This window comes from Halichoeres trimaculatus, unplaced genomic scaffold, assembly GCF_033239565.1.
Source record: "Halichoeres trimaculatus isolate MK-OKI-2021-1 unplaced genomic scaffold, fHalTri1.1 fHalTri1_scaffold_23, whole genome shotgun sequence".
Classification (NCBI taxonomy): domain Eukaryota; kingdom Metazoa; phylum Chordata; class Actinopteri; order Labriformes; family Labridae; genus Halichoeres; species Halichoeres trimaculatus.
The window spans coordinates 392,895-416,507 of NW_027437201.1; the positions used below are offsets into that span (position 1 = coordinate 392,895).

A 23,613-nucleotide genomic window follows, 5' to 3' on the forward strand; every position below is an offset into this window, starting at 1 on the left:
CAAGTGTTAGAGACAGGTGTAGCTGACAGGTGATGTGTACAGGTGTTACGTACAGGTGTTATAGACGGGTGATTTGAACAGGTGTTATGAACAAGGCAAGGCAAGTTTATTTATATAACACATTTCAGCAAGGCAATTCAAAGTGCTTTACAGACAGAACGAAAAAAAACTTAAAATCTTAGAAATAGCTCAAAAGCTTAAAATATTAGAAATAAATAAGATACAATAAAACAAAACTAAAAGGAAAAAAGTAAAAAGTTTTCAAAACAGATTTTTAGATAAGAGTTGCATTGCATTATCGTCCAATTATTATTTTTTTAGAGAAAAGATATTAAAATGCTCTAATAAATGGAAGCTATTAATAGGTGAGTCTTCATCCTGGATTTAAATGAGCTTGGAGTTTCTGACTCTGGGGACTGAAAGCAGACCTGATCCAGATGACCTAAATGGTCTTGATGGTTCATATGGGATCAAAAGATCATTGATATATTTTGGCCCTAATCCATTCAGAGTTTTGTTAAACAACAGGAGGATTATAAAGTCTATCCTCTTACAAACAGGGAGCCAGTGTCAGAACTGGACTGATGTGTTCCCTTTTCTTGGTCTTCATGAGGACTCGAGCAGCAGTGTTCTGAACCAGCTGCAGCTGTCCAGCTGATTTTTTTGGGAGACCTGTAAAGACGCTGTTACAGTAATCAAGCCTACTGAAGATAAAAGCATGGACCAGTATTTCCAGGTCCTGCTGACACATCAGTCCTTGAAACCTTGACACAATTTTCAAATGATAGTCCGCTGACTTTGTAACTGTCTTAATGTGTTTGTTAAAATTCAGGTCTCAGTCCACGATGACACCCAGGTTTCTGGCATGGTCAGTGGTTTTTAACTTGAACATCTGGAGCTGCTCACTGACTGTAAATCTCTCTGATCTGGCTCCAAAAACAACAACCTCAGTTTTATCTTTGTTTAGTTGGAGGAAGTTTCAGCTTATCCAATCATTTATTTTTACAATACATTTACCCAGGGCCTGTATGCAGCCATGATCGCCTAGTGACAATGGCCCCATTTATCAATAGTGTGTGGAAATTTGCACAGATCTGGGTGTAAAAATCAGTTTAAGGCAACGTTCACGTGTGACTTACGAAAGGTGTGTATCAGGGCTAATCACGGCGTACGCCTGATCGGGTGTTGAAAAATGTGGCGGCTGAAAACAATCGTAATTCACATAACACGCCCCTAAATATTCAAGGTTCAGCTGGCCGAACCCACGGAATTTACAACATGGAGGGACGCATTACGGGGAAAAAGGAAACTTCTCCATGCTGGTAATCAACAACGCCATAGCAACAGAGGTAGAAAGGAAATGACGCCGCCTTGTTTGGCAGCCGGAAAAGTGGTGGAGAAGTAGAGCGAATCAGAAAAAACTCACCTGCAAGGAAATCGCTGCAGTGATTCAGCATCGTGGATATGACAAACTAAAATACAGCAGAGTTTTAAACATTTGATTTATACTTTTTATACCTTGATTAATTCATCTGTGATGTTTGACTGTTAGAAGCCACAGTATTTCTAAATGTTTCTGTTCAGGTCCAGAAACGTGGAAAGTTGTCTTTTAAAAATGTGTGTGAGCTCTGAAAGAGACTGCAGACTCCAGCCTGAACCTGTCACAGACTGAGGAGGGAGTGGAGCTGAAGTGTGTCCATTGTGTGCAATTACGCACGGGAAGAGCGGAGTTTATAATTATTGGTACCACGAGACGAGCACATAGGTTGTGATCTCATGTAAATGAACGTCCTTTGTTATGAAATAGTCACTTTTTCACACACAGTTCACGTTTATATGATAATATTGTAAGTATCAATATCATCTATGATGAGTAAATCCTTGAATCAATACAGTTTCATTAAAAATATCTGTTCTAAAAGTTTAATCCAGCGTCGTCTGAATGTTCTCTGCGGAGACTTTATTATGAACATGGGAGTGTATTAAAAACTGATAACTGCATCTCTATTTTCAATTTTCTTAGGTAAAACAATAGAGGAAACACATTTTTTAAAGGTAGAAATCAGCTGACAGCTCACGCTGCTCTTTAATAACGAAGTATTTTATAGAATGGCGGAATAACAGTAAACTGTTAAAAGTATTCTTGGTGTCATATCTAATTCAATGATCTAAATATTAATCTAAGAACATCCGAATTTATTTCTGAAAATGTTTTGTGCTCATAACTCTCCTCCACAGATGGATTTCCCTCACTGCACCGCTCTCCCCACTGACATGAAACTTGCGTACACTAACTCAGACCTGGCGTGGGATTTGAGCGTACCTGACGTCCACGTTCAGATTTATAAATGCTGATCTGTGCGTGGGAAGGAGCATACACCCATTTTTCTGGCGTACACATGTTTGTTAAATGAGGGCCAATGAGATGTATAACTGCGTGTCATCAGCTTAGTTATGGTAACTGAACTGTTGTTTTCAGGTTTGATGGACTGATGTTATTGACAGGTGATGTGGACAGGTGTTATGGACTGGTTTTATGAAAAGGTGAATTGGACAGTTGTGATAGCGGACGTTTTTAATAGACAGGTGTTATAGACATGTGTTACAGACAGGTGTTCTGGACAGGTGTTACAGACTGGTGTCAAAGACAGGTGTTACTAACAGGTGATGAGGACAGGTGTTATGGACAGGTGTCAAGGACAGGTGTCAAGAACAGGCAATGTGGAATGGTGTTATATATTCCTGTTATTGACAGGTAATCTGAAAGGTGTTTTTAACAGGTGTTATGTACAAGTGATGTGGACATGTTTTATGTTCAGGTGTAATAAAAAGTTGTTTCAAACCAGTTTTGTGGAAAGGTGTTGTTAAAAGGGGATTTAAGCAGATGTTATGGACAGGTGTTGTGGACAGGAAATGTGAACAGTTGCTATGGAAGAGTTTTAATTAACAGGTGATATGGTCAGGAGTAATGGACAGTTGATGTGGACAAAATTTATGGACAGGTCCTACTAATAGGAGTTATGGACAGTTGTTAGGGACAGGTTTTAAAGACAGGTGTTCTGGACATGTGTTATGAACAGGTTTAATAGACAGGTGTTAATCAAAGGTAAAGTTGAGTGGTGTTGTGGACTGTTTAATTGAAGCAAGTGTTATGGACAGGTGATGTGGACAGTTGTGGGCAGGTTTGATTGACAGGTGATGTAGACTGATGTTATGGCAAGGGTTTAATTTACAGTTGGCATGGACAGGTGTGTGTTATGGTCAGGCTTTATGGACAAGTGTTATGGACAGGTGTTTTGGACAGGTGGTATGGACACGCTTTATCAACAGTTAAGATTAGGTGACTTAGACGTGTTATGGACAGGTCCTCTGAACATGTGTGATGTGTGGTGGACAAGTTGTATGGACAGGTGTTGTGGACAGGTGATATTGACAGGTATCAAGGACAGTTGCTGTAGACACATGTAATTGACTTGTGTTTTGAGGTGTTATGTACAGGTGATGTAGATAGGTGTTATGGATAAGTGATTTCAAGAGGTGTTATGAACAAGTGTTACGGACAAGAGATGTAGGCAGGTAAAATGAACAGGTGTTATGGACAGGTGATGCGGTCATGTGTTATGGACAGGGGTTTTTGTCATGTGTTGTGAACAAGTGATGTTGACAGGTGTTATTGACTAGTGATTCAAGCAGGTGATGTGGACAAGTGTTATGAACAGGTAAAGGGTAACAGGTGTTATGGAAAGGTTTTATGGTCATGTGTTATGGACCAGTGACGTAAACATGTGTTTTGGACTGGTGTTATGGGCAGAAGATGTAGACAGAACTTATGGACAGGTTATACTGAGAGGTGATGTGGACAGATTAATGAGGACAAGTGTTATGGACAGCTGTTTTGAACAGGTTTTATGAACACCAGATGTAGGTAAGTTTAACGGACAGGTTCTATGGACAGGTGGTACTAACAGGTGATTTAGACAGGTGCTTTTGAATGGTGATGTGTAGTAAAGTTTTGAAAGTGGGTAATGGATAAATTTTCTTGACAGATGTTACAGACAAGTGATGTGGTCAGGTTTTTATGAACAGGTGTTACACACAGGTGATGTGGACTGGTTTTTATACAGGTGACACTGAAAGGTGCAGTGGACAGTTGTTATGAGAGGTGTTTTTGACAGGTGATGTGCACAAGTGTTATTGATAAATAAATAAATGGAAAGGTGCTATGGACAGGTGCTATGGACAGGTGATGTGGACATTTTTTATTGGCCGGACTTAATGACAGATAATCTGGACAGATGTCATGGACAGGTGATGCGGACAGGTGTTATGGACGGTTGTTAAAAACAGTTGTAATGGACGGATAATGTTGACAGGTGTTATAGACAAGTGATTTAGGGAGGTGACGTGTACAGCTATTTTGAACTGGTGTTATGGATAGTTGTTAAGTACAGGTGTTCTGGACAGGTGCAGTGGACAGATGTTATGGGCATGTGATGTGGACAGATAAAGACAGTTTTGTTGACGGTTGTTTTAGACAGGTGATGTGAACAGGTGTTTTGTACAGGTGTTTTACACAAGTGTGGTGGAAAGGTTTGTGGAAAGGTATGTTTTATGGACAGGTGATACTGACAGGTTATTATGTGAGGTGTTTTTGACAGGTGATGTGGACAAGTGCTTTAAGTAAATCATTAAAGGAGTTGTTCTGGCAAATGTTATGGAGGATTGTTCTGGACAGATCTTCGTGTTTTTGGACAGGTGTTATGGACGGATGATTTAGACAGGTATGATGGACAGGCAATGCTGAAAAGTGATATGGACAGGTTTTTTGAACATGTGTTATAGACAGGTGTTTTGGACAGGTGTTATTGATGGGTGTTATGCACAGGTGAATTGGACAGTTTTTTGAGAGGTGACACTGAAAGGTGATGTGGATATGATATGTTTTATGGACAAATGTTATGGAAATGTGATGTTGGCAGGTGTTTTGTACAAGTGTTTAAGACGGATGTCATGGACAAGTCTTACAGACAGATGTTAAAAAGAGGTGTGATAGACAGGTATTTTGAAAAGGTGTTATGCACAGGTGATGTGGACTAGTGTTATGGAAAGGTTATACTGACAGGTAATGGAAATAGATGTAATGAACTGGTGATGTTGACAGGTGTGTTGAACAGGTGTAATGGACAAAATGATGAGGACGGGTGATATTAACAAGTGATTTAGGCAGGTGATGTGGACAAGTGATAAGGACAGGTGATATGGACAGTTGCTACTGGCATGTTTTATTGAAAGATCACGTGGATAGGTGTTATTGCGGGTAATGTGGATAGGTGTTATGGACAGCTGAGGCGGACAGGTGTTATGGAAAGGCGACAGATGTTTTTGACAGTTGGAGTGAGCAGATGTTTTTGAACAGTGTTATTGACAAGGGATTTGAGCAGGTGTTATTGACAGGTGTTATAGATAGGTGTTATGGAATGGGGGTTATGAACAGGTGGTATGTACCTTTACTGGCACTTATCGTCTGCAGCACCATCTCTGCAGCTCCTCTGTCATGGAGACGAGCCTGCTGATACAACAGCTTCTGCTTCTCCATTTCTTTCTCCTACCACACACACACACACACACACACACACACACATACACACACACACAGACACACACACACACACACACACATTGGTAAATACAGAGACAGGTTGACACACAGGTGAGACAGAAAGACAGATCACTTACTTCAAAGCTCTTGACTTCCTCTCCATCCTCGTCTTCTTCATCATGGCAGCTCTGGTAAAACAATTAGGACAGATGGCCAGACTGTCGTGCTAGTTGTACAATTCACTTGTGAATGCAGGTAGAGTTAACCTGTTACAGAGATGTTTATTACCTTTGCCATAATGTCAGCGTATGCCATGTACAGATTATCCTCATCCAGTTTACTGTGACAGGAAACACGCAGGCACATGCAGGCACACGCAGGCACACGCAGGCACACGCAGGCGCGCGCGCACACGCACACACACACACACACACACACACACACACACACACACACACACACACACACACACACACACACACACACACACACACACACAAAGAGTTAGCGTCAGTTTTGTGTATTTCTTAGATAATCAGAGGATTGGATGGATAAGGACTTTCACAGTGAAAAAGTTCCAAGGTCTACACAAGGAGAAGCTGCTGCACCCCACACACTCACACTCTTATAGCCATCAGTAACACACACACTGACACGTTAAACTGAGTTGTGTGTTCCTTTTGCGCCCTGACCATTTCTCTGTGAGGGCCGTCCTGCTGAACAGCTGGATGAGCTGATGAAGAGGATCAATGTGCTTCATTCCCTCTTCCTCCTCACATGACTCCTCCTCTCCTGGTTTCTGAAACCACAGGATCCACAGAAGGAGAAGAAGATCCTGTAAATCTACAGTCTCCATAACCACAGAGGAAGAAGATATTGGCATCCTGTAACTTACAGCAAGGTCTTCGATCAGTTTGTCCTCAAAGTAATGCTCCTCAGCCTCGATCCATAGCTTCTGATAACCCTGAAGGAACAGGTTTACGGCCCGGTGCCTAAGGGAGGATGGCAAGATCAAAACTGCACACACAGGGTGCATCTCAAAGCAAACTGAAGCCTCCTCTCTCCTCCCTCCTCTGCAGTACCGGAAGTACTTTCTGAGTTGCCATTTTTAAGGCTATCACTTGGAGGAGATGGGAGAGAGGAGGGAGGAGACCAATCGGAGGAGCAATGATTGACGAAACACGCGAGGTGACCGCACTTTAAAATGAGATTATCAGCACTAATATTGCTGATTACCTTTCTGATCGGAGCGATCAGGACCGAATTGTTTTACGCTGACTGACAAAGTTGAGTTGCGAAGAGCGATAAAACACAGAGATCTGTGTTTTCTCTGCTAAAAACAATTTCTATGACTAACTTTGTAGTGATGGTGGACACAAGAGTCTAAAAAGGTCAGAAGAGCAGAAGAAAGCTAAACGGGAGAGTGATACAGGACGAGTCAAAAGGATTCTTAGGGCTGTATCACTCTACAACACAGGGGCTAAGCTGTTTGTGATGATGTCTGTTCCAATCCACATGCAGCAGTTTTTCTGCAGTGGTCTATATAAATAAAATGAAGAGTGAGGCTACGTTAGCTCTGCTCGGTAGATGACTGGCAGGACATAGCTAACCAGGATTTAGTTATATTACACATTATGGACATGTTTTAGAGCAACAGGCTGCCAGCTGAGCCAAAAAATAGACAGCTACTACACTACATACAAACTGACAGTGTTTGCTTGTTGTCACGTTAGCCTACAGAAACGCCAAAGCACCAGACTGCCAATAGCGTTACATATTGACATCTGCTACAACATCTGCTTGATGTCACGCTTCAAACCATAGTGTGCTATGTAACTGTACTGATAAATACCTTACCTCAGCATGTTGTATCCAGTAAAAAGTTGTCTTGAACAAGGAACATTTGTTTTGATCTGAGCTCCATTCCAAAACAAACTCACGCCTCGCTAGATGTAATTTACAGCAGTGTTCAGAGTCTCCGGGCCACATGGTGGCAAGGTAGTGCAATTAAAACAGACCCTCCTCAAAGCATCTTTAAGTTAATTAATATCAGAGTTCATGATCAAATGCACTTTAAATAAAGGCTGAATAATTCATCAATTATCTAATAATGAGGCACTGTACTGGTAAAGTGAACCATGTGCTGCTAAACAGCACATACAATAAACAGAGAACAGGTTTTCTTCATAATGTTTTTTTTTTTAAACACGTTACAGGAACAGACAAAGCTATGTCAGAGTGATTACAGCGCACATGTTCAGACACACGGACAGCTGTTAGAGATGACTGACCGATGATCCAGAGGTGATCAGATGACGCGGTCATTACTATAACACTTCGCTGCATGTGATGCTACGGAGGAGGGAACTTCCCATTGCTATAAAAACAAATCACTTCCATTCCTCTCTCCTCGCTTCATTCCTCACTTCCTCGCGTCTCTGTCATGCATCTCTGGTGGGAGGAACTAAAACGCAAATGAATAAATACCTAGTGAAGTGAATGAATTTTGGAGCTTTGAGACCCTGAGATTCTCTCTCTTTCTCTCTCACACACACATATGCACGCACATGCTCACAGTCAGTACATCAACTGTCACATTGTACCTGCTCACCTGGGCAGGTTGTAGAGAGGAGCCATCCTGAAACAGGCCACTACTGCTCTTTTCCTCTGTTTAGACAGGAGTTTGTGCCAAACCGCCTTCTTACTGCGCTGAGGGTGTTCAACCTACACACACACACACACGCGCAGACACACACACACACACACACACACACACACACACACACACACACACACACACACACAGAGGAACACACAGGGTGGGAAGAATTCGCCGAGTATAAATAGTGGTAAAAGCTGCACACAAAGAAAAATCTGCATCTGCCCAATCTGAAGGTCTGATTCAAAGTGTATCAAAATCTGCTGCTTATTGCAGCTCTGTGAAGCTTTTTAAAGCTCTGTGGAGCTTAATGTAGCTCAGTGCACCTCTAATAACTCTGTAAAGTTCTGTGAAGCTCTATATAGTAATATGAAGCTATGTGAAGCTCTATATAGCTCTTTAAAGCTCTGTAAAGCTCTGCAAAGCTTTGTGGAGCTCTATCTCTGTGAAGATCTGCGCAGCTCTATGTAGCCCTGTAAAGCTTAATACAGCGTCTTGCAGGTCTTTGGAGCTCTATTTAGATCTGTGAAGCTTTGTAAAGCTAAATGTAGTGCTTTGTAGCTCTGTTGTATACATCTTTGTGTAGCTCTATGCAGCTTTGTGAGGCTCTATGCAGCTTTGTGAGGCTCTGAGCAGCTCTGTGAAGCTCTAAGCAGCTTTGTGAGGCTCTATGCAGCTTTGTGAGGCTCTATGCAGCTTTGTGAGGCTCTGAGCAGCTCTGTGAAGCTCTAAGCAGCTTTGTGAGGCTCTATGCAGCTTTGTGAGGCTCTATGCAGCTTTGTGAGGCTCTGAGCAGCTCTGTGAAGCTCTATGCAGCTTTGTGAGGCTCTGAGCAGCTCTGTGAAGCTCTATGCAGCTTTGTGAGGCTCTATGCAGCTTTGTGAGGCTCTGAGCAGCTCTGTGAAGCTCTATGCAGCTTTGTGAGGCTCTAAGCAGCTCTGTGAAGCTCTATGCAGCTTTGTGAGGCTCTGAGCAGCTCTGTGAAGCTCTATGCAGCTTTGTGAAGCTCTATGCAGCTTTGTGAGGCTCTAAGCAGCTCTGTGCTTTGAAACTTCGTTGAGCTCTGTGAACTTCTCTGTAGCTCTGTGAAGCTTGTAGTGAACTCTGGGCATGATCAGGCCTGGCTTTGCTCCAACTTTCACTCCCAAAGGAAGGAGAGGTAATTAAAAGCAAACATTACGTTTCTGCTTAAAGTGGTTTCCTCCCAAAGTTTGCTCCATTCCTTACTCTGACGTCCGTAAAACCATAAAACACTGAGACGTCATTATACATCTGAAGACTTTTAGTTGTCTCCTAGTGGACATGTGAAACTCTACAGACATCCTTCTTTCCGGTAGTTTGTGGTTCCTGACATCCTGCATCTAGCATCTTGTGACCCTCGACCTGGGAACATGAGAGAAGGAATTCAAGGGGAGATCTGTCCCTTTCCCTAGTGTCTGAATCTGAGCCTGAACTCACATAGAATACTATTCACAATTGAGGACACCACAGAAATGATGTTTTTACACTGAAACTTACATGCACATCTTCAATGTTGTAAACATGAACTGTGTAATGACAATCATTGATAATGTGTGTGTGAACACTGTTGTTTATGAAGCATATTCCATTTTAACATCTTTATTTTTATTATACTGGGTTCTTAAAGAGAACAATCTGTTAAGTTTGGTCTTGATGTGAAGCTGAGATCACAAGGAATTTGATTTTGACTATTACATGCGGGAATCTCTTGACAGTACAAAGTTGTAGTTAGTTAGTGATCTCTGGGATAGTTTGATCCACAAGCAAGGATCGATGAGAGGGGGCATCAGCCTAAAGTTACTTCACTAACTTCACAGGAAAAGATGAGTATAAAACTCTGTGAAGGCGTTGGCCTACAGCTCTTCTCCTCTTCTCTTCTTAGCTCTTTTCTGAGTTTCTCTTGTTCTCTCAGGGCTCCTCATGTACGTCTATCTGCAGCCTTTCAGCAACTCTTTGTTCTCAGCATGTTGCCACAACCTGTCTGCGCTTCTGGCTCCCGACTGACTCATCAGGGTCCCAGAAGTTGCAGCTCAAGACTCCTCAAGACTGTTCCAGCTGTCACTGCTGCCGTTAAAATTGACGCAACAGACTTGGACAGCATCTCCATGACACCCAGCTGATGTGCAGCTGCCTCCTTAATGTGATCGCAGCCAGCCTTTCTGTCATCCCAAGCCTCCACGGACATCTGCAGCTGGACTCTGTCATCTCTATCACCACTGCCCTCCTCCTCCTCCTCCGCAACCCTCTGGACTTGAGTAAGGTTCAATAATCTTGCATTTATTGGTATATCGTGGTCAGTGCCCAGAGACTTGGGGTTGGGTTTAGGCTAATAAGTAAGGTGGGTTGGTTTGTTTCATTTTTCTCATTTATTACAGTTTTCGCTTGATGTAGCTTGAGATTTAGCTTACAGGTGAACATTACACTTCTGTGTGTTTCACTCTGGAGATGAGGTGTAAACATACCCTCTGACATGGCAGCATCAACAAGACCACACTCACCTGATCCAGATGGAAGAGTACGTGTGCAATGTCCAGCACTCGGTCCACGGTCCTCTCAGGGTCACATGAGTCCTCCTGATGGATCGGAAGATCTTTATACAGAGTCATCTGCCAGCGGATGGCAGGGTCCTCCAGCTCCATGACAAACATGTGAAAGTGTTCTCAGAATGAATACAGAAGCAGGCTAGGAACCTGGACCTGTCTAAGAAATGTAGATATACTGTGAACCTCAAGATGTGTGGGACATCAAGTCTCACCTTTCCCTGCAGGTGCAGGTTGTTCCTGATGGTCTCCCTAACTTCTTCCTCTGTGTCTTTCTGCTCAGACAGAAACACAAGACTCTTCATCAGACACACTAACATATTTATTCCCTTCATGAGAAATATGAAGACAGTCTCTTTAACTGTAGAGACCAGGGAACAACATGCAGAGTAATCAGGATTAAGCCCGTATGACCTTGATTCAGTTTAAAGTTGTATTGAGATGCCATTATGAAATAGCTATTACCTCTGTAATTGCTAAACGCCACCTCCTTCAAAACTGGAAATACATATCAGTTTTTCAAGCACACAATGGGTTAACCAGGTTATGTCCTTAAATGCAGAAAAAATAAAATATTTAAAAATGGGAAACTTGAACAAATTATACAAGAAATAGCAATTTTTTAATATGGATATTGGAAATGTATAAATCTAAAATAAAAGATGTATACAAATATGTTAACTGAGGACATCAATGTGCCTTGGAATGTGGAAGTGCCTTTTCTCTTCTTGCATACACAATAATGAAAATATGAAACAGAAAATGATGTCTCATGCTCCATGAAACACACTTTTACATTCTGAGCCTGATGAACCCTGGCTTTGTCATCTTGGAATATGGTCGTGCCATCAGGGAAGAAAAATTCATTGATGGAATAACCTGGTCATTCAGTATATTCAGGTGGTCAGCTGACCTCATTCTTTGAGCACAGACTGTTGCTGAACCTGGACCTGACCAACTGCAGCAAACCCCAGATCAGAGCACTGCCCCCACAGGCTTATACAGTGGGCACTAGGCATGATGGGAGATCACTTCATCTGCCTCCCTTTTGACCCTGATAGGCCCATCACTCTGGAACAGGGTCAGTCTGGACTCATCAGACCACATGACCTTCTTCCATTGCTCCAGAGCCCAATCTATCTGCTCCCTAGCAAACTGAAGCCTTTTTTCTTCAGGTCAGTCTCACTGATTAGTTGTTTTTCTTGAGCTACACAGCTGTTCAGTCCCAATCCTGACCACGATCATTCAGGATTCTTCCAGCCACATTTCTTCCTCAAAAACGATGGGTCCCCACTATCCTTCTTGTTTTTTATAATTTATTCTTAACCCCATTTTAGTAGTTTCTGCAACCTCCTTAGATGTTTTCTCTGCTTGATGCATGCCAAAGCTTGACCCTTCTCAAACAGAAGAATCTTTTCCATGACCACAGGATGTGTCTTTTCACATGTTTGGTTAAGAAATTAGAAGCATCTCATTGTACCAGTTGGTTTAAGATAACTTGTTGCCAGCTGAAAGATAATCACCCACGCAGTAATTATCCAAAAGAAGGTTTGTACCTATTTGCTTTGTTAAATCCAGGTGGCAACTTTTCTTTGGCCAAGCAGTGTATTTGACTGTAGAATGTTTTATTTGTTGTTATTATGATGGTGTGGCATAGAGGTACATGCACAGCCAGTCTCTTTTCATCTCATGTCTGACAGAAGAGTTGTTGAAACAGTTGTTGAGAATGTCCAAAGCTGTCTCAATCATCTTTATGTAGAAAATGATCAGAAAAAGCTGCAGAGACCTTCTCAAAAACCTTAAACTACCACCTGAAAGTACAGAGATGCAGATTTGGAATGGAACTAACTACACATTATTAGGTCCCCAGTTAGACAAATCCAGTGCAAACAGGGCTGAAATCCGAGCTGGTTTCCGTTGTGTACCTGACATCTTGTGCGCACATGAAACTGTCTTGTGAGCACAAGTTAGTTTCTTGTGCGTACGAGGAACATATATCTTTATTTTCTATGCCCATGTCCTTATAGGGGCTCTGTAAAAACTGAATATTATTTATGTGTTTTTTTTTTCCTCTGAGCTATTAGGGAGGAGCAACAATTTTTAAATGAATTGCCTTGGCCAGACAGCTCAATTCAGTTGGGACTTTGAGAAGAGTTAGAGGAGGTTGGTACATTGGATGTAACAGAGAGAAACAGGGCTGTTTATTTCCAGGGACATTATAATTTTTTACTGTGGCAAGAAGAACCCAGCCACTGTCACCAAACATTCCTCTGATATTAAAGTCTGTTTTTTTTCTTTGGATGTGTACCATTCTTATCTTGCTGCATGGACTCACTTTTCTGCTTTATGTTTTTCAAAATGAACTTCTGTTTGTTAGTCGTCTCATTCTTTGTTAGACGTACAACATGTGCAGAACAGTACAACTGTAGAACAGGAGCACTGTTTCTCACCTGGTTGAATCTGTTCTTGGCAATTGAGATGAGCTCGTGTTCTCCTGGTGCACAGGTGTTCAGTCCAACAGGAAGCAGACGCTTTAAAGTGGCCACGATCAGACTGGTCTGCGTGGAATATCGATCGCCTTTCCTCTTCATCTTCTTCCTCTCCTGGTCAGACACAATGCCCTGAGACACAAACCTCTGTTGGACTGATTTATCAATATATTGCTTAAAGAAGGACTGATGCAGGGTGAGGGTCTGACCTTTGACATCTTACACTTTGTGTCTGTGATGAGGAATGACATGTTGTTGATCTCATTCTGGACCACAAAGTTCTGCTCCTCTCTTTTAAAGTTCTGCAGACAAAGACACTCTATTAGACTGCACACACAGTGTTCAACTCTGTAATGCTAAGTTAAAAGCTATCTTTTCAATGGGATGCAATGTAAGCTTTAAAGAACTACTGTCGGCCCACTGTGATTGGTTAAGAGGCCAGGTAAGATTATGTAACCGAGTCACCTGATTCAAAGACGACAGAGAGACTTCTAGGTTAATCTGCTCAAAGGTAACACAGCTTCCTGTTTCTGTGGAGCTTCGTTCTTACATGAGACTTTGCCCAGAAGATGAAGACCTCAGCCACCATCCTAAACAGATCCTCAGCCTCCAGACTGGACTCCTTCAGCCAGCGAGCCCTGACACACCATGCAGATGGATTAGAGAAAATCTCTGACACAACAAACCAGATTAGAGAAAATCACTTACACAACTAACACGAACAGATTAAAGAAAATCTCTGAAACAACTCATAGACAGATTACAGACACAGATTAGAGACACAGATGATGGTGTTGTCAGTGTTTACATAATGGAGTTATTAAATTTTTACCCAAACTTCAAGGACAAAAAGCATCCCATTGTTCTTTCAATGTCCAGCAGGGGGCACTTGATTTAGAGCTGCCTCAGGAGAGTCTTAATCTGCTTTTTTTTTTTTTTTTTTATACTTAAAGTGATTAGGTCAGTCTTTGAGCTGACCAATCAGAGCTGAGTACCTGTTATAGTCAACGAATCTTATGAGCAGGGGGTAGAAGGCATACAGGTCTCGGACCAGCACGGTAAACTGGTCCATGATCAGGAGCTCAGTCTCTGACATCTCTCCCCGACCCTCTGCCCGACTCTGCTCCTCGTCCAGGAGGACCACTGCCGCTTTCTTAGAGAAGAAAAACTGATGTTAACAACAATTTATTCTTAAAACAAACTTGTCAGTTAATAAATAAATAAATCGAAACCAAGCATTTCCAACAGGTGAGACTCACCTTCTTTAGTTTGTCCATCAGAGGCAGGAAGTGAGTCTTCAACAGCTCAGGTTTGGCTTTGCTGATGATGGGCTGAGAAAACACTGAGGAAGAGGAGGAGAAGGGAGAGAAGCAGTAGGGGTAGAAGTGGTATGTGTGTGTTAACTCTGCTCTTCAATCACACTTTCAGACAGATGAGGTGTGTTGCCGTAGCTACCTGCCAGCCTCTTCATCCAGGCACCCTCGTCCACTCCCAGGTTGTTGTAGATGATCTTCAGGATGTTTCCCAGCAGAGAGTTCATGTGTTCAGACGTCACTGATGTGCAGCACATGTCACACCTGTCCAGGTAATTCTCTGCTCCATGCTCCCACCAGTGAGACATGTAGCTGCACAACATGGGCAGCACCACCTACAGGCAGACAACAGTATTACACCACTACAGGTATCTCTACATAGGTAAAACTACCAACAAACTTCAACTTCAACTTCAAAAGAACTTTATTTATCCGTTAGGAACTTGGTTTGTGCAGAGCATCAGTGCTTGTACAATACAACAGGCATTCAAAGTCAACCTAAAAATACTGATAAAAGACAAACAACAGCCACCCGACTGCAGCATGGACAGCACCACCAACAGGCAGAGTAGGAGTACTGATTCAAACAGATTAACCCCAACCCTCCTCCTTACATCACAGAGGTCAGAGCTTTTATCATGCTAATAACTGTTGTTTTGACCAATCAAAAAGAAGTATTTCACACAGACAGGTAAAGAAACAGAACCACCAGTAATAAATACCGAAATTAACAATGAAATAATGTTGATCTAAAGTTTAATTAGTTTAGTGAAAAACTAACCTCCATGACATGAGGCATCTGATTGTATCTCATACCGGACTCTGCCAGCTCCATGATCTCCTCCAGAGACTTATCCAGGTTAGGGATGAGGGGACACATGTCCTCCACTTGCTCAGGTAGACCCAGAGCTGTGACAGAGAAGGAGACAGAGGGAGACAGAGAAAAAAAAGACAGAGACAGAGATGGAGAGGGACAGCATCAGTAGGGAAGAGAGAGAGAATTTTCAAACCCCTTTTGTTTACTCAAAATTGCCATAAATGTATTAACACAGGGCCAAAAAACAAAACAAAAACAAAAACAAAACAAAACAAATACAAAAACAAAACCAAATCAGTTCAGAATGTGACCAAAAACCAGCTCCTGGTCCTCAACAGAGCACTGCACCCATTTGAAACCCCACAACTGTATGAAATCATCTATACTGTTGGTCAGACTGAGATACCTAAAATCAGTCCTCAGGCTAACTTTCAACATCCTCACAAAAATGATCTGAACATCCATGTCCTCAGAGTGCTCCAGCTTGTTCCTCCTGCTCACATAAATGGACAGCTTAGTCTGACCCAACAGAAAATTAAGCAGCTGTCACTTAAGCTTGTCCTTTTAACTGTATCTGTAGGTATCCTCAGGATGAACACATGCTGTGTGAAAACCTCATTAAAACAGACCAAAGGTTTGCTCAGAAACTGGAACAGTGGACAGCCGCACACACTCCTAGGAACAATAAAAAACTGTCTCTCTGCTCAGACAGAAGGGACAGGTATCTGACACCTCCAGGTTAATCACAGAGACAAAGGCATTTACAGCCACAACACCATGGAACACCCTCCACTGCAAATCCAGGCCTCCACTCAGGCCTCTGAGCCTCTGTGAGGCCCAGGTAAGCCCTCCAAGGTGTGTCCACCCTCCCATTTAGTTTTTCCTGATTGAAAACCTTTACCAACATATAGTACATACATTTTCCAGCCATAGTGCTCAGAGTATTATCAGTGATATGATTCAGTTTCAACAACAAACCCATGCAACATTAAAAAAGAGGGAACAGTTTAAGCTCAGGAAAGGAATCCAGATCATCAGGCTGAAAAAGTCCTTCACAGCGCATGACCACCAGGGCCAGTTCAGAGTCAGAGAGCTGCTGTTTCCAGCCCCTCAACAGGACGTCCATCATTCTGACAGACCTGATCCCCAGCCATGAGGCCAGTCCAGCAGCATTGTTCAGGTGAGGGCCAGACTCCTCCACCAGATGGCCCAGTGTGAGGACTTTGCCCTCGCAAAGTCTCTGCGACAGGGTCCTGCCTCACAACTGAGACAAGTCCCAGGACCAGTGGCTCCCTCAGGAGCCAGAACAAAGAGACACAGTTCGGCAGTCTCTCCTTATGGGAAAGTCCTCACACTTTGAATAGTCCCTTACAAAACCCCGGGAGGGGATCCAGTCAGCAGCCTCTTGAATCCATCAGTAAAAGTGACTCAAACAGACCGCTCCAGTATGGCACAAGCTACAGGTTTCCAGACCAGGTCACCAGGCCCAGAAAGCTACCTCTGAGTAAACTGGAGCCTGAAAGCTGTCCCTCTGCTCGACACATGCACCAGACCTTGTCCCCCCTCCTCCTTGGGCAGGAAAATGATACTTTTAGGTATCCACCAGAACAGCCTGCACTCTGGACAGCAGGTTTGCAGGAGGGTCCACACACGCCAGCCGGTGCCACAGCATGGAGGACACCAAATTGTCCACAATTAGGATCCAAACTTTAAAAGACAATTTAGGTTAAATCCATTTCCACCTTTTAAAGCAGCCTTCAATCTGCTCCAAAAGACCGTTCTAGTCCTTGGAAAAGGTAAAGGTAGACCCAGCCATAACCCATACAGCTGTTATCGTTGTTGTCTGACAGTTTGCAGTGCAGCTGATGTGCACATAAACACTTGACCTACCTACCTCCTGAAGCGCTCTGTGTCTTGTGTGCCGGTGACCATTAAGACTCACATCCCAGGGGCAGTGATGATTCATCAGTCACTTTCCTTCATCAGTCCAGCTCTTAGTGACTGTTTCACTCACTCACTGTTTTCTACATGATAAATACACCCTGAGGTCTCCTGCATCATGCATTGTCATGATATAAAATCAATCTTGGAAGGAAAAGGCCCCAAATATAATCTACTAGTGCAGTGGTTTTCAATCTGTGGGTTGAGGCCCATAAGTGGGTCTCAGAGCTGTTTTCAGTGGATGGTGTATAAACCAGGTAAAATGTGGCAAGTATGTCTCAGCGAATAGAGGCCCTAAGAGGGCAAACATCCCCAAGAGTGAATCAGAGGTTACCCACAAGAAAAACCAGACTACACTGCCTGAAGGTGGGCACGTGTGTTGTTGAACTAAAAAAGAAAAACCTTGTGGCATAAACACTACATCTGCTAGCCTGCGATCACGAGACAGAAGAGAGGATGATTCTGCCTGGATGTGGAATGGAGATTAAATTTCCCTGCAGCCCTGATTATTATTTTTTTAATGTCTAGTTAACATATACAATTTATTCATCTCTGCTGAAAAAGGAGTGGTCAATACTTCAGCAGTTGGTGATAGTATGTGAGGTCAGGTTTATAGGAGGGTTTCCACTGACTTGATCAGGAGGGGGGCCTCAAAATGAAATTGTGCTTTTTTTTTTTCTTTTTTCTTTTTTTTTTTTTTTTTTTTTTTGGGGGGGGGGGGGGTTATATTAAAGTAGGACTAACGTGTTGCGTGACAATAACAATATGCTTGATGGAGGTCTGCGCTCTCTGAGTGCTTCTCTTGTTTACAAGTCCAAAAGTACTGATCAGTCCATAAGAGAGTACTAGTGTGTGTATACCTGTGGTATGTGTATTTCTTTGTGTGTGTGTTCCTATGTGTGTGTATGCCTGTGGTGTTTGTATTCTTTTGTTTATGTATACCTGTTGTGTTTGTATTACCTACGAATAGGGCTGTGCATCGGTAACCGGTTTTAATTTGGAATCGGGTCCGCAGTTAAACAATTCCTTGGTATTGCTGGTAAAACTCCATTTCGGTTCCCCTATCGATTCCTCCTGGGGTGTGCTAACACAGCAAATGAATGCACCCCACAAGCAATACACGGTGACGTCGTTCCATGTGCTTTTTGTTGTTGCTGCTAGACCTCTCAGTTGCAGAGATGTCGCCGGCTCGGGCTTAACGGTCAAAGGTGTGGCTAAATTTCACCAAAAAAAGACGATGCGGGAATTAGGCTTGTAGTTCTCGAGACCGGTCTTGGTCTCGAGACCACTTTTTCGTGGTCTCGGTTTGGTCACGGCCTCGACAGTCTTTGATCTCAGTCTTGTCTTGGTCTCGGGGTGTCCCGTTCTCGACGGGTCTTGGACTGACATGTCGGTCTTGGAGGGACTAGAAGCCAACGATATGTCCAGGCACACTGCTGGCTTTGTAGAGCACTACTTCCTATAATGGCTTTTACTGTTTTTACGCGCCCTTTGAGTATTTTGTGACAAACGTCTGCGCTCATCCTGTTTGTGACTGCAGAAAGGCAGAAGGGACGCAGATGGGCGATCCACATCAATTTAACTGGAGAGAGGGAGAGACAGAGACGTGTTGCATGCTTGGGGAGCTGTTTGACTCTTACCTGGGGAAAGTAAAGTCCCATTTTGCGTTGTAACTCCCTCTTATCCACGAGTTGAACCCTCTGTTCAGCATAAATCTATCTTTTGATGAGCAAAGCAACATATCCTACCTGCAGAGAGATTTGCGCTGACATGCAGGGGTGTGTCCAGATATTTTAGAACGGGGTGCCCCGACCAGGGCACTCGCTATGTATGTATTAAAATTACAGGATTGAAAGGATACAGCTTTAACTAATTAACATTATTAACATAAATAAATAAATAAATAAATGATAATATCAATAATAATGATAAAAATAATAATAATAATAATAATAATAATAATAATAATAATAATAATAATAATAATAATAATAATAATAATAATAATAATAACTATCATTGAAACAAAAGAAAAAAAAATAAAGGGACCTTTTTTACTATATCTGTAATCACATAGTTCTTATTTTTCCGTAGTGAGAATGATAAGAGAATTGATAAGGAATTGGATCGATAAGCAGGGATTGATAAGGCATTGGAATCATTAAAACCTTATCAATACACAGCCCTACCTACGAATGTGTATTCTTATGTGTGCAATCCTGTGTGTGTGTGTGTACCTGTGTTGTGTGTAAACCTGTGGTGTGTACATACTTATGCTGTGTGTATACCTACCCATTTTGTATACTTGTGGTGTTTATGTTCCTATGTTAAGTGTGTTTCAATTTTGTGTGTTTACCTGTCTATACCTGTGGTGTGGGTATTCTTGAGGTGTTTGTTTTTACTAGTGGTTTTGGTATTCCTATGGTTAGTGTATTCCAATGTTGTATGTATACCTGCTTTGTGTGTATATTTGTGTTGTGTGTATTGCTATGGTGTTTGTATACCTGTGGTGTCCGGTTGTGCTCTGTTGTTGTAGACGGAGAAGTGGTTGAACTTGTTGATATGTGGCTCCAGGAAGGCAACAGGAAATGCTGCAGAGAAAGCAGCCAGGCACTTCCCTAATGCTGGACGCTGTCTGTGGTATGAGAAAACACACTTTCTTTTTATATAATGAGTTATACTTAACCCACACATTGAATATTTATATTTTCTGATATCTAACAGAGCTTATGGTGATGGTAACAGTTATATCAGTGTCTGTATCTGATGTCTGCCTGGTCCTGTGAAGACATCAGAGACACTGGTATGACGTGAAGTTTAATTTTTTGCCAGTTAGTGTCTGCAGAGTAAGGTGAACTGTACCACAGGATAAGTTTAAAGCTCAGTGCACCTCTCCACGTAGATGCTCTTGTTGGTTCCCAGCAGATAGAGACTGTTTAGGATCCTGTAGCAGGACACCTGAACATCATCCACTGGAAGAAGGCAGGAGGCAGAGAAATTAATAACTGATATTCACTTCAAAACAGGAAGTTAGAACCTCTCCTTTCAGAATCAAGCATAAACTGGTTTAATGACAGGTAAATGTGAGGCCTCACGTATTAGGTCCTCTCCGAAGCCGTGCAGGCCTATGTGTTCAAACAGCGAGGAGAGGACAGGCAACAGGGCAAACGTGGTGTAGTTGATGATCTGAGTGACTCCTCGGGGCTGATCCCGACTGTGAGTGAATTGACCCAGCTTCAGGTTCTCCTGAGTCCGCTCCAGATCTTCTGCGGCACTGACGAAGAACGAACGCAAAGCCATCTTCACAGACTCCAGACCAGTCTTCATCACTGTCCTACATCAAAAACAGTTTACATCTTTATCATCATCAACATTGTCATCATCATCATTATCATCACAGAGAACAGCTTCATCCTCTAAAATCTCCATCGGTCTAAACCAAGAACAGGAACAATTTGCTTGTTAGCTGAAAGATTTCAGTCTCCTAAAAGAAGAGTCAGGTAAAGTAAGACTAAGGGCTCTAATTTCGTGGCACAGCGCAGGGGGCGGAAGTCTGGCGCACCCTGCGCAGTGCTAATTTCGTGCGGTGCACCACCGTGCCCTGCCAATTTGACAATTTGGTAGACCGTCTGCACAGAGATGGGTGTGACGGCGCGCCAGGGGGAGTTGATGGCGCACCAAGGGGAGGTGTTGGCGCAGTGACAATTTCGTGCCAAAAAAGTGCGCTGAAAGCTCGCCAGCTCCAACCTGGTCTATCCTTGGCGCAAAGCAGAGCGCACCCTGCACAGCTGTAATTTGGTGACAGGCGCACATGTGCGCACATGTCAACAAAGCCTCAGAGGCAGGTTTCCAGAGTGTCAGGCACATTTTAACGCAATAAACAATCACAGCAATCACTATTTAATGTAACCGTCTGAACCAGCATATACATTTATATCTTTATTAACTGTCCCATCACATCTGATGTCAGATTAAAGCCGTTTGTCATAATGGAAAGTTAACCTGACGGCAGCTGGAAGTTTGATGCACATCTTACAATTAAACAATTAACAGCCTTAACATCTGATACTGAGTATATATCTGGTTATCTCATTTAATTTAATTCAAAGAAAAGAGGGAGAGAAAAGACGAAGAAAAAAGAGACAAAATAAATGTATGTCACTCAGGATTTACCCGTGATTTCCCATATTTCTCTGTTTTAGTCTTTATTTTTAACGTGATCTAAAAAGATGGAGTACATTATTGTAAGGAGGATGAGGTGGAGACACCAGGAGAGTATACAGTATATCACCAAAGGTTCTGCTATTTGGTGATGACAAACCAGGAGTGCAGGTGGATAAAAAGTATTCTGAATGGATAAGCCAGTTGTGTAACTGTCTCTTCATTTTTTACTCCTATTAATGACCAAGGAACAGATTACATCTGTCCCAGGAGCTGGCCCAAAAGGTGACGCGCTTCGTGTCCTCCTATGTGCCCTGCTGTCCATTGACCTGCTGCAGGGACAGTGGCTCTGACCGTCTCCGCTATCGGGTCTTTCCAGCATACCTTCTGCGGTGTTGGGGATCACTCAGACCAATCAGACGCTGTGCCTCAGCCGCATCGCATTTAAAGGCGAGGGGAGGAGCTCATTTGATTGGTGAAAACAGCACTCGGCTGTGTTGAACCCACTCACGGCTTTTCTCCTCCCTCTCTTCCATTTGCGCAGAGGGAGGCGTGAATGCGCACCTCTGTGCTCCTCTGCGCCTTGACTGTGCCTCTCTTGGCACTGCAGGAAACTTGCAAAGTGCGCTGGTCACACCCTGTCCGCGTAGCGAAGGCCGGTGCAGGGCGCCTGCGCTTGCGCCTAGTCTACGAAATTAGAGCCCTAAGAGTCAATCCCAATTCTAGAGGAGGAGTTTATTTTGTCAAGTTTAATCTGTTTTTCCTGGCAAAAAAATGACAAAAAATAAAGGTGTTAAACTAAAAAATTGTGTCGCTGCAGTAACTTAATGTGTTCCATACTAAGGCATGACTCACTAAGCAAATCACACTAAGCACGGACCCCCTCGTAGGGAAGGGCATCAACTTTCCATTGTCTTTCTACAGCACAATAAAGGTCAGCATCTAGGGCTGGACGTGATATGAATAAAGACTGGGCCTCCTGGTTGGTGACTTGAGAGGAAGAACTTGAGGAGACAAAATCATCTGGGAGCATTGAAGGACCTTGCAGAGCCCAACCAAGACATGAATGAACCGCTGCTGGGCCTCCTCCTGGACCCAAACAAATTTGTTCAACAGGACAGATACGATGAGGATGATCTGAGTCAATAAGGAGCAAGGGCTGAACTTTATTGAAAGCCTGGAGTGGTAAGCCATGGAGATGCTTAAATCTCTTCAAAACCTGTGTAGGATAAGACCGAGGGGCAAGGCTTAAAGTGTTAGCAGTGAAAGAATTCTGTATTATGAATTTTTTGTAAGGATTTGATGCAGAGGAAATGTTAAATGTGACTGAAGTACTAGCAAGAGTCTCAGTCCCTTGACGTGCAGTTTTCAGCCTAAGAGACTCAGCCGCCCCAGTGAGCCCAAGGAATTTGGCTGCAGCTGCAAGAAGCATGGTTCAGGCCGAACCATCATCCAAGATGGTTAGATATATGTTTCCAGATATTTTCCTCTGTAGCTAGGCAGAACCTTGAACTGCAGTAGACAGGCAATGTGTGAGACCTTTTGTGGCTGGTTCACTTCATGAAGAACCCCCAGATGTTTCCTGTTATATCTTAGGCAAGACTTCTTTAGGTCACAGTTTGAAGCTCTGTGTTTGCGTGCACATCTACAGCAACGGCCTGTCTACTGAATCCACTGTGTATGATGGCATCCTTTGACAGCTTTCGGAAATCTGGACCGGCACTTAAGTGATGGTCAGGGACATCACAGAAGGGACAGATCTGTACATTACGTGTACAGGTGCTTTTGCAGGATTTTGAGGGGGGACTAGTGTCATGAAATACAGTAGAAAGTGGATTGTTAAACTTTGCATAGCTAGGCCTTAAAGGTTTCCTTTCCTCCACATTCCCACTCAGACTGTCTCGCATCTGTGTGGCCATACTTTCCGTAGCTAGGCGCTGCTCAAGTAGCTGCCTGTTGCAGTAGCTCTCTCGTCTTTGTCCGTTTCTTGTAATTTTTTTCCATCTCTTTTTCGCCATCTTTGTATTTGGAGTGGATCATTACTTTGTATGGTTCATTGTTGGTCATGGACAC

The 23,613-nt window shown here is 42.9% G+C and overlaps 1 protein-coding gene across 22 annotated transcripts in view; it reads right to left on the reverse strand.

The window, feature by feature from the left end:
* Positions 1-23,613, reverse strand: part of ryr2a (ryanodine receptor 2a (cardiac)) — a 224,953-nt gene that overhangs the window by 48,235 nt on the left and 153,105 nt on the right. For 19 of the 22 annotated variants that reach the window (XM_074664020.1, XM_074664015.1, XM_074664009.1 and 16 more), the window contains 18 exons: positions 20,475-20,713; positions 20,270-20,351; positions 19,884-20,014; positions 15,403-15,530; positions 14,764-14,956; positions 14,568-14,650; positions 14,304-14,461; positions 13,859-13,946; positions 13,518-13,610; positions 13,270-13,440; positions 11,035-11,094; positions 10,778-10,912; positions 8,211-8,323; positions 6,495-6,591; positions 6,292-6,398; positions 5,888-5,939; positions 5,737-5,787; positions 5,506-5,605 (listed from right to left, as the gene is read on the reverse strand). In XM_074664020.1, coding sequence (XP_074520121.1) covers positions 5,506-5,605; positions 5,737-5,787; positions 5,888-5,939; positions 6,292-6,398; positions 6,495-6,591; positions 8,211-8,323; positions 10,778-10,912; positions 11,035-11,094; positions 13,270-13,440; positions 13,518-13,610; positions 13,859-13,946; positions 14,304-14,461; positions 14,568-14,650; positions 14,764-14,956; positions 15,403-15,530; positions 19,884-20,014; positions 20,270-20,351; positions 20,475-20,713 — 2,081 coding nt within the window. The remainder of the gene's footprint in view (positions 1-5,505; positions 5,606-5,736; positions 5,788-5,887; positions 5,940-6,291; positions 6,399-6,494; positions 6,592-8,210; positions 8,324-10,777; positions 10,913-11,034; positions 11,095-13,269; positions 13,441-13,517; positions 13,611-13,858; positions 13,947-14,303; positions 14,462-14,567; positions 14,651-14,763; positions 14,957-15,402; positions 15,531-19,883; positions 20,015-20,269; positions 20,352-20,474; positions 20,714-23,613) is intronic. The other 3 variants (XM_074664023.1, XM_074664024.1, XM_074664007.1) reach the window with 1 other exon arrangement.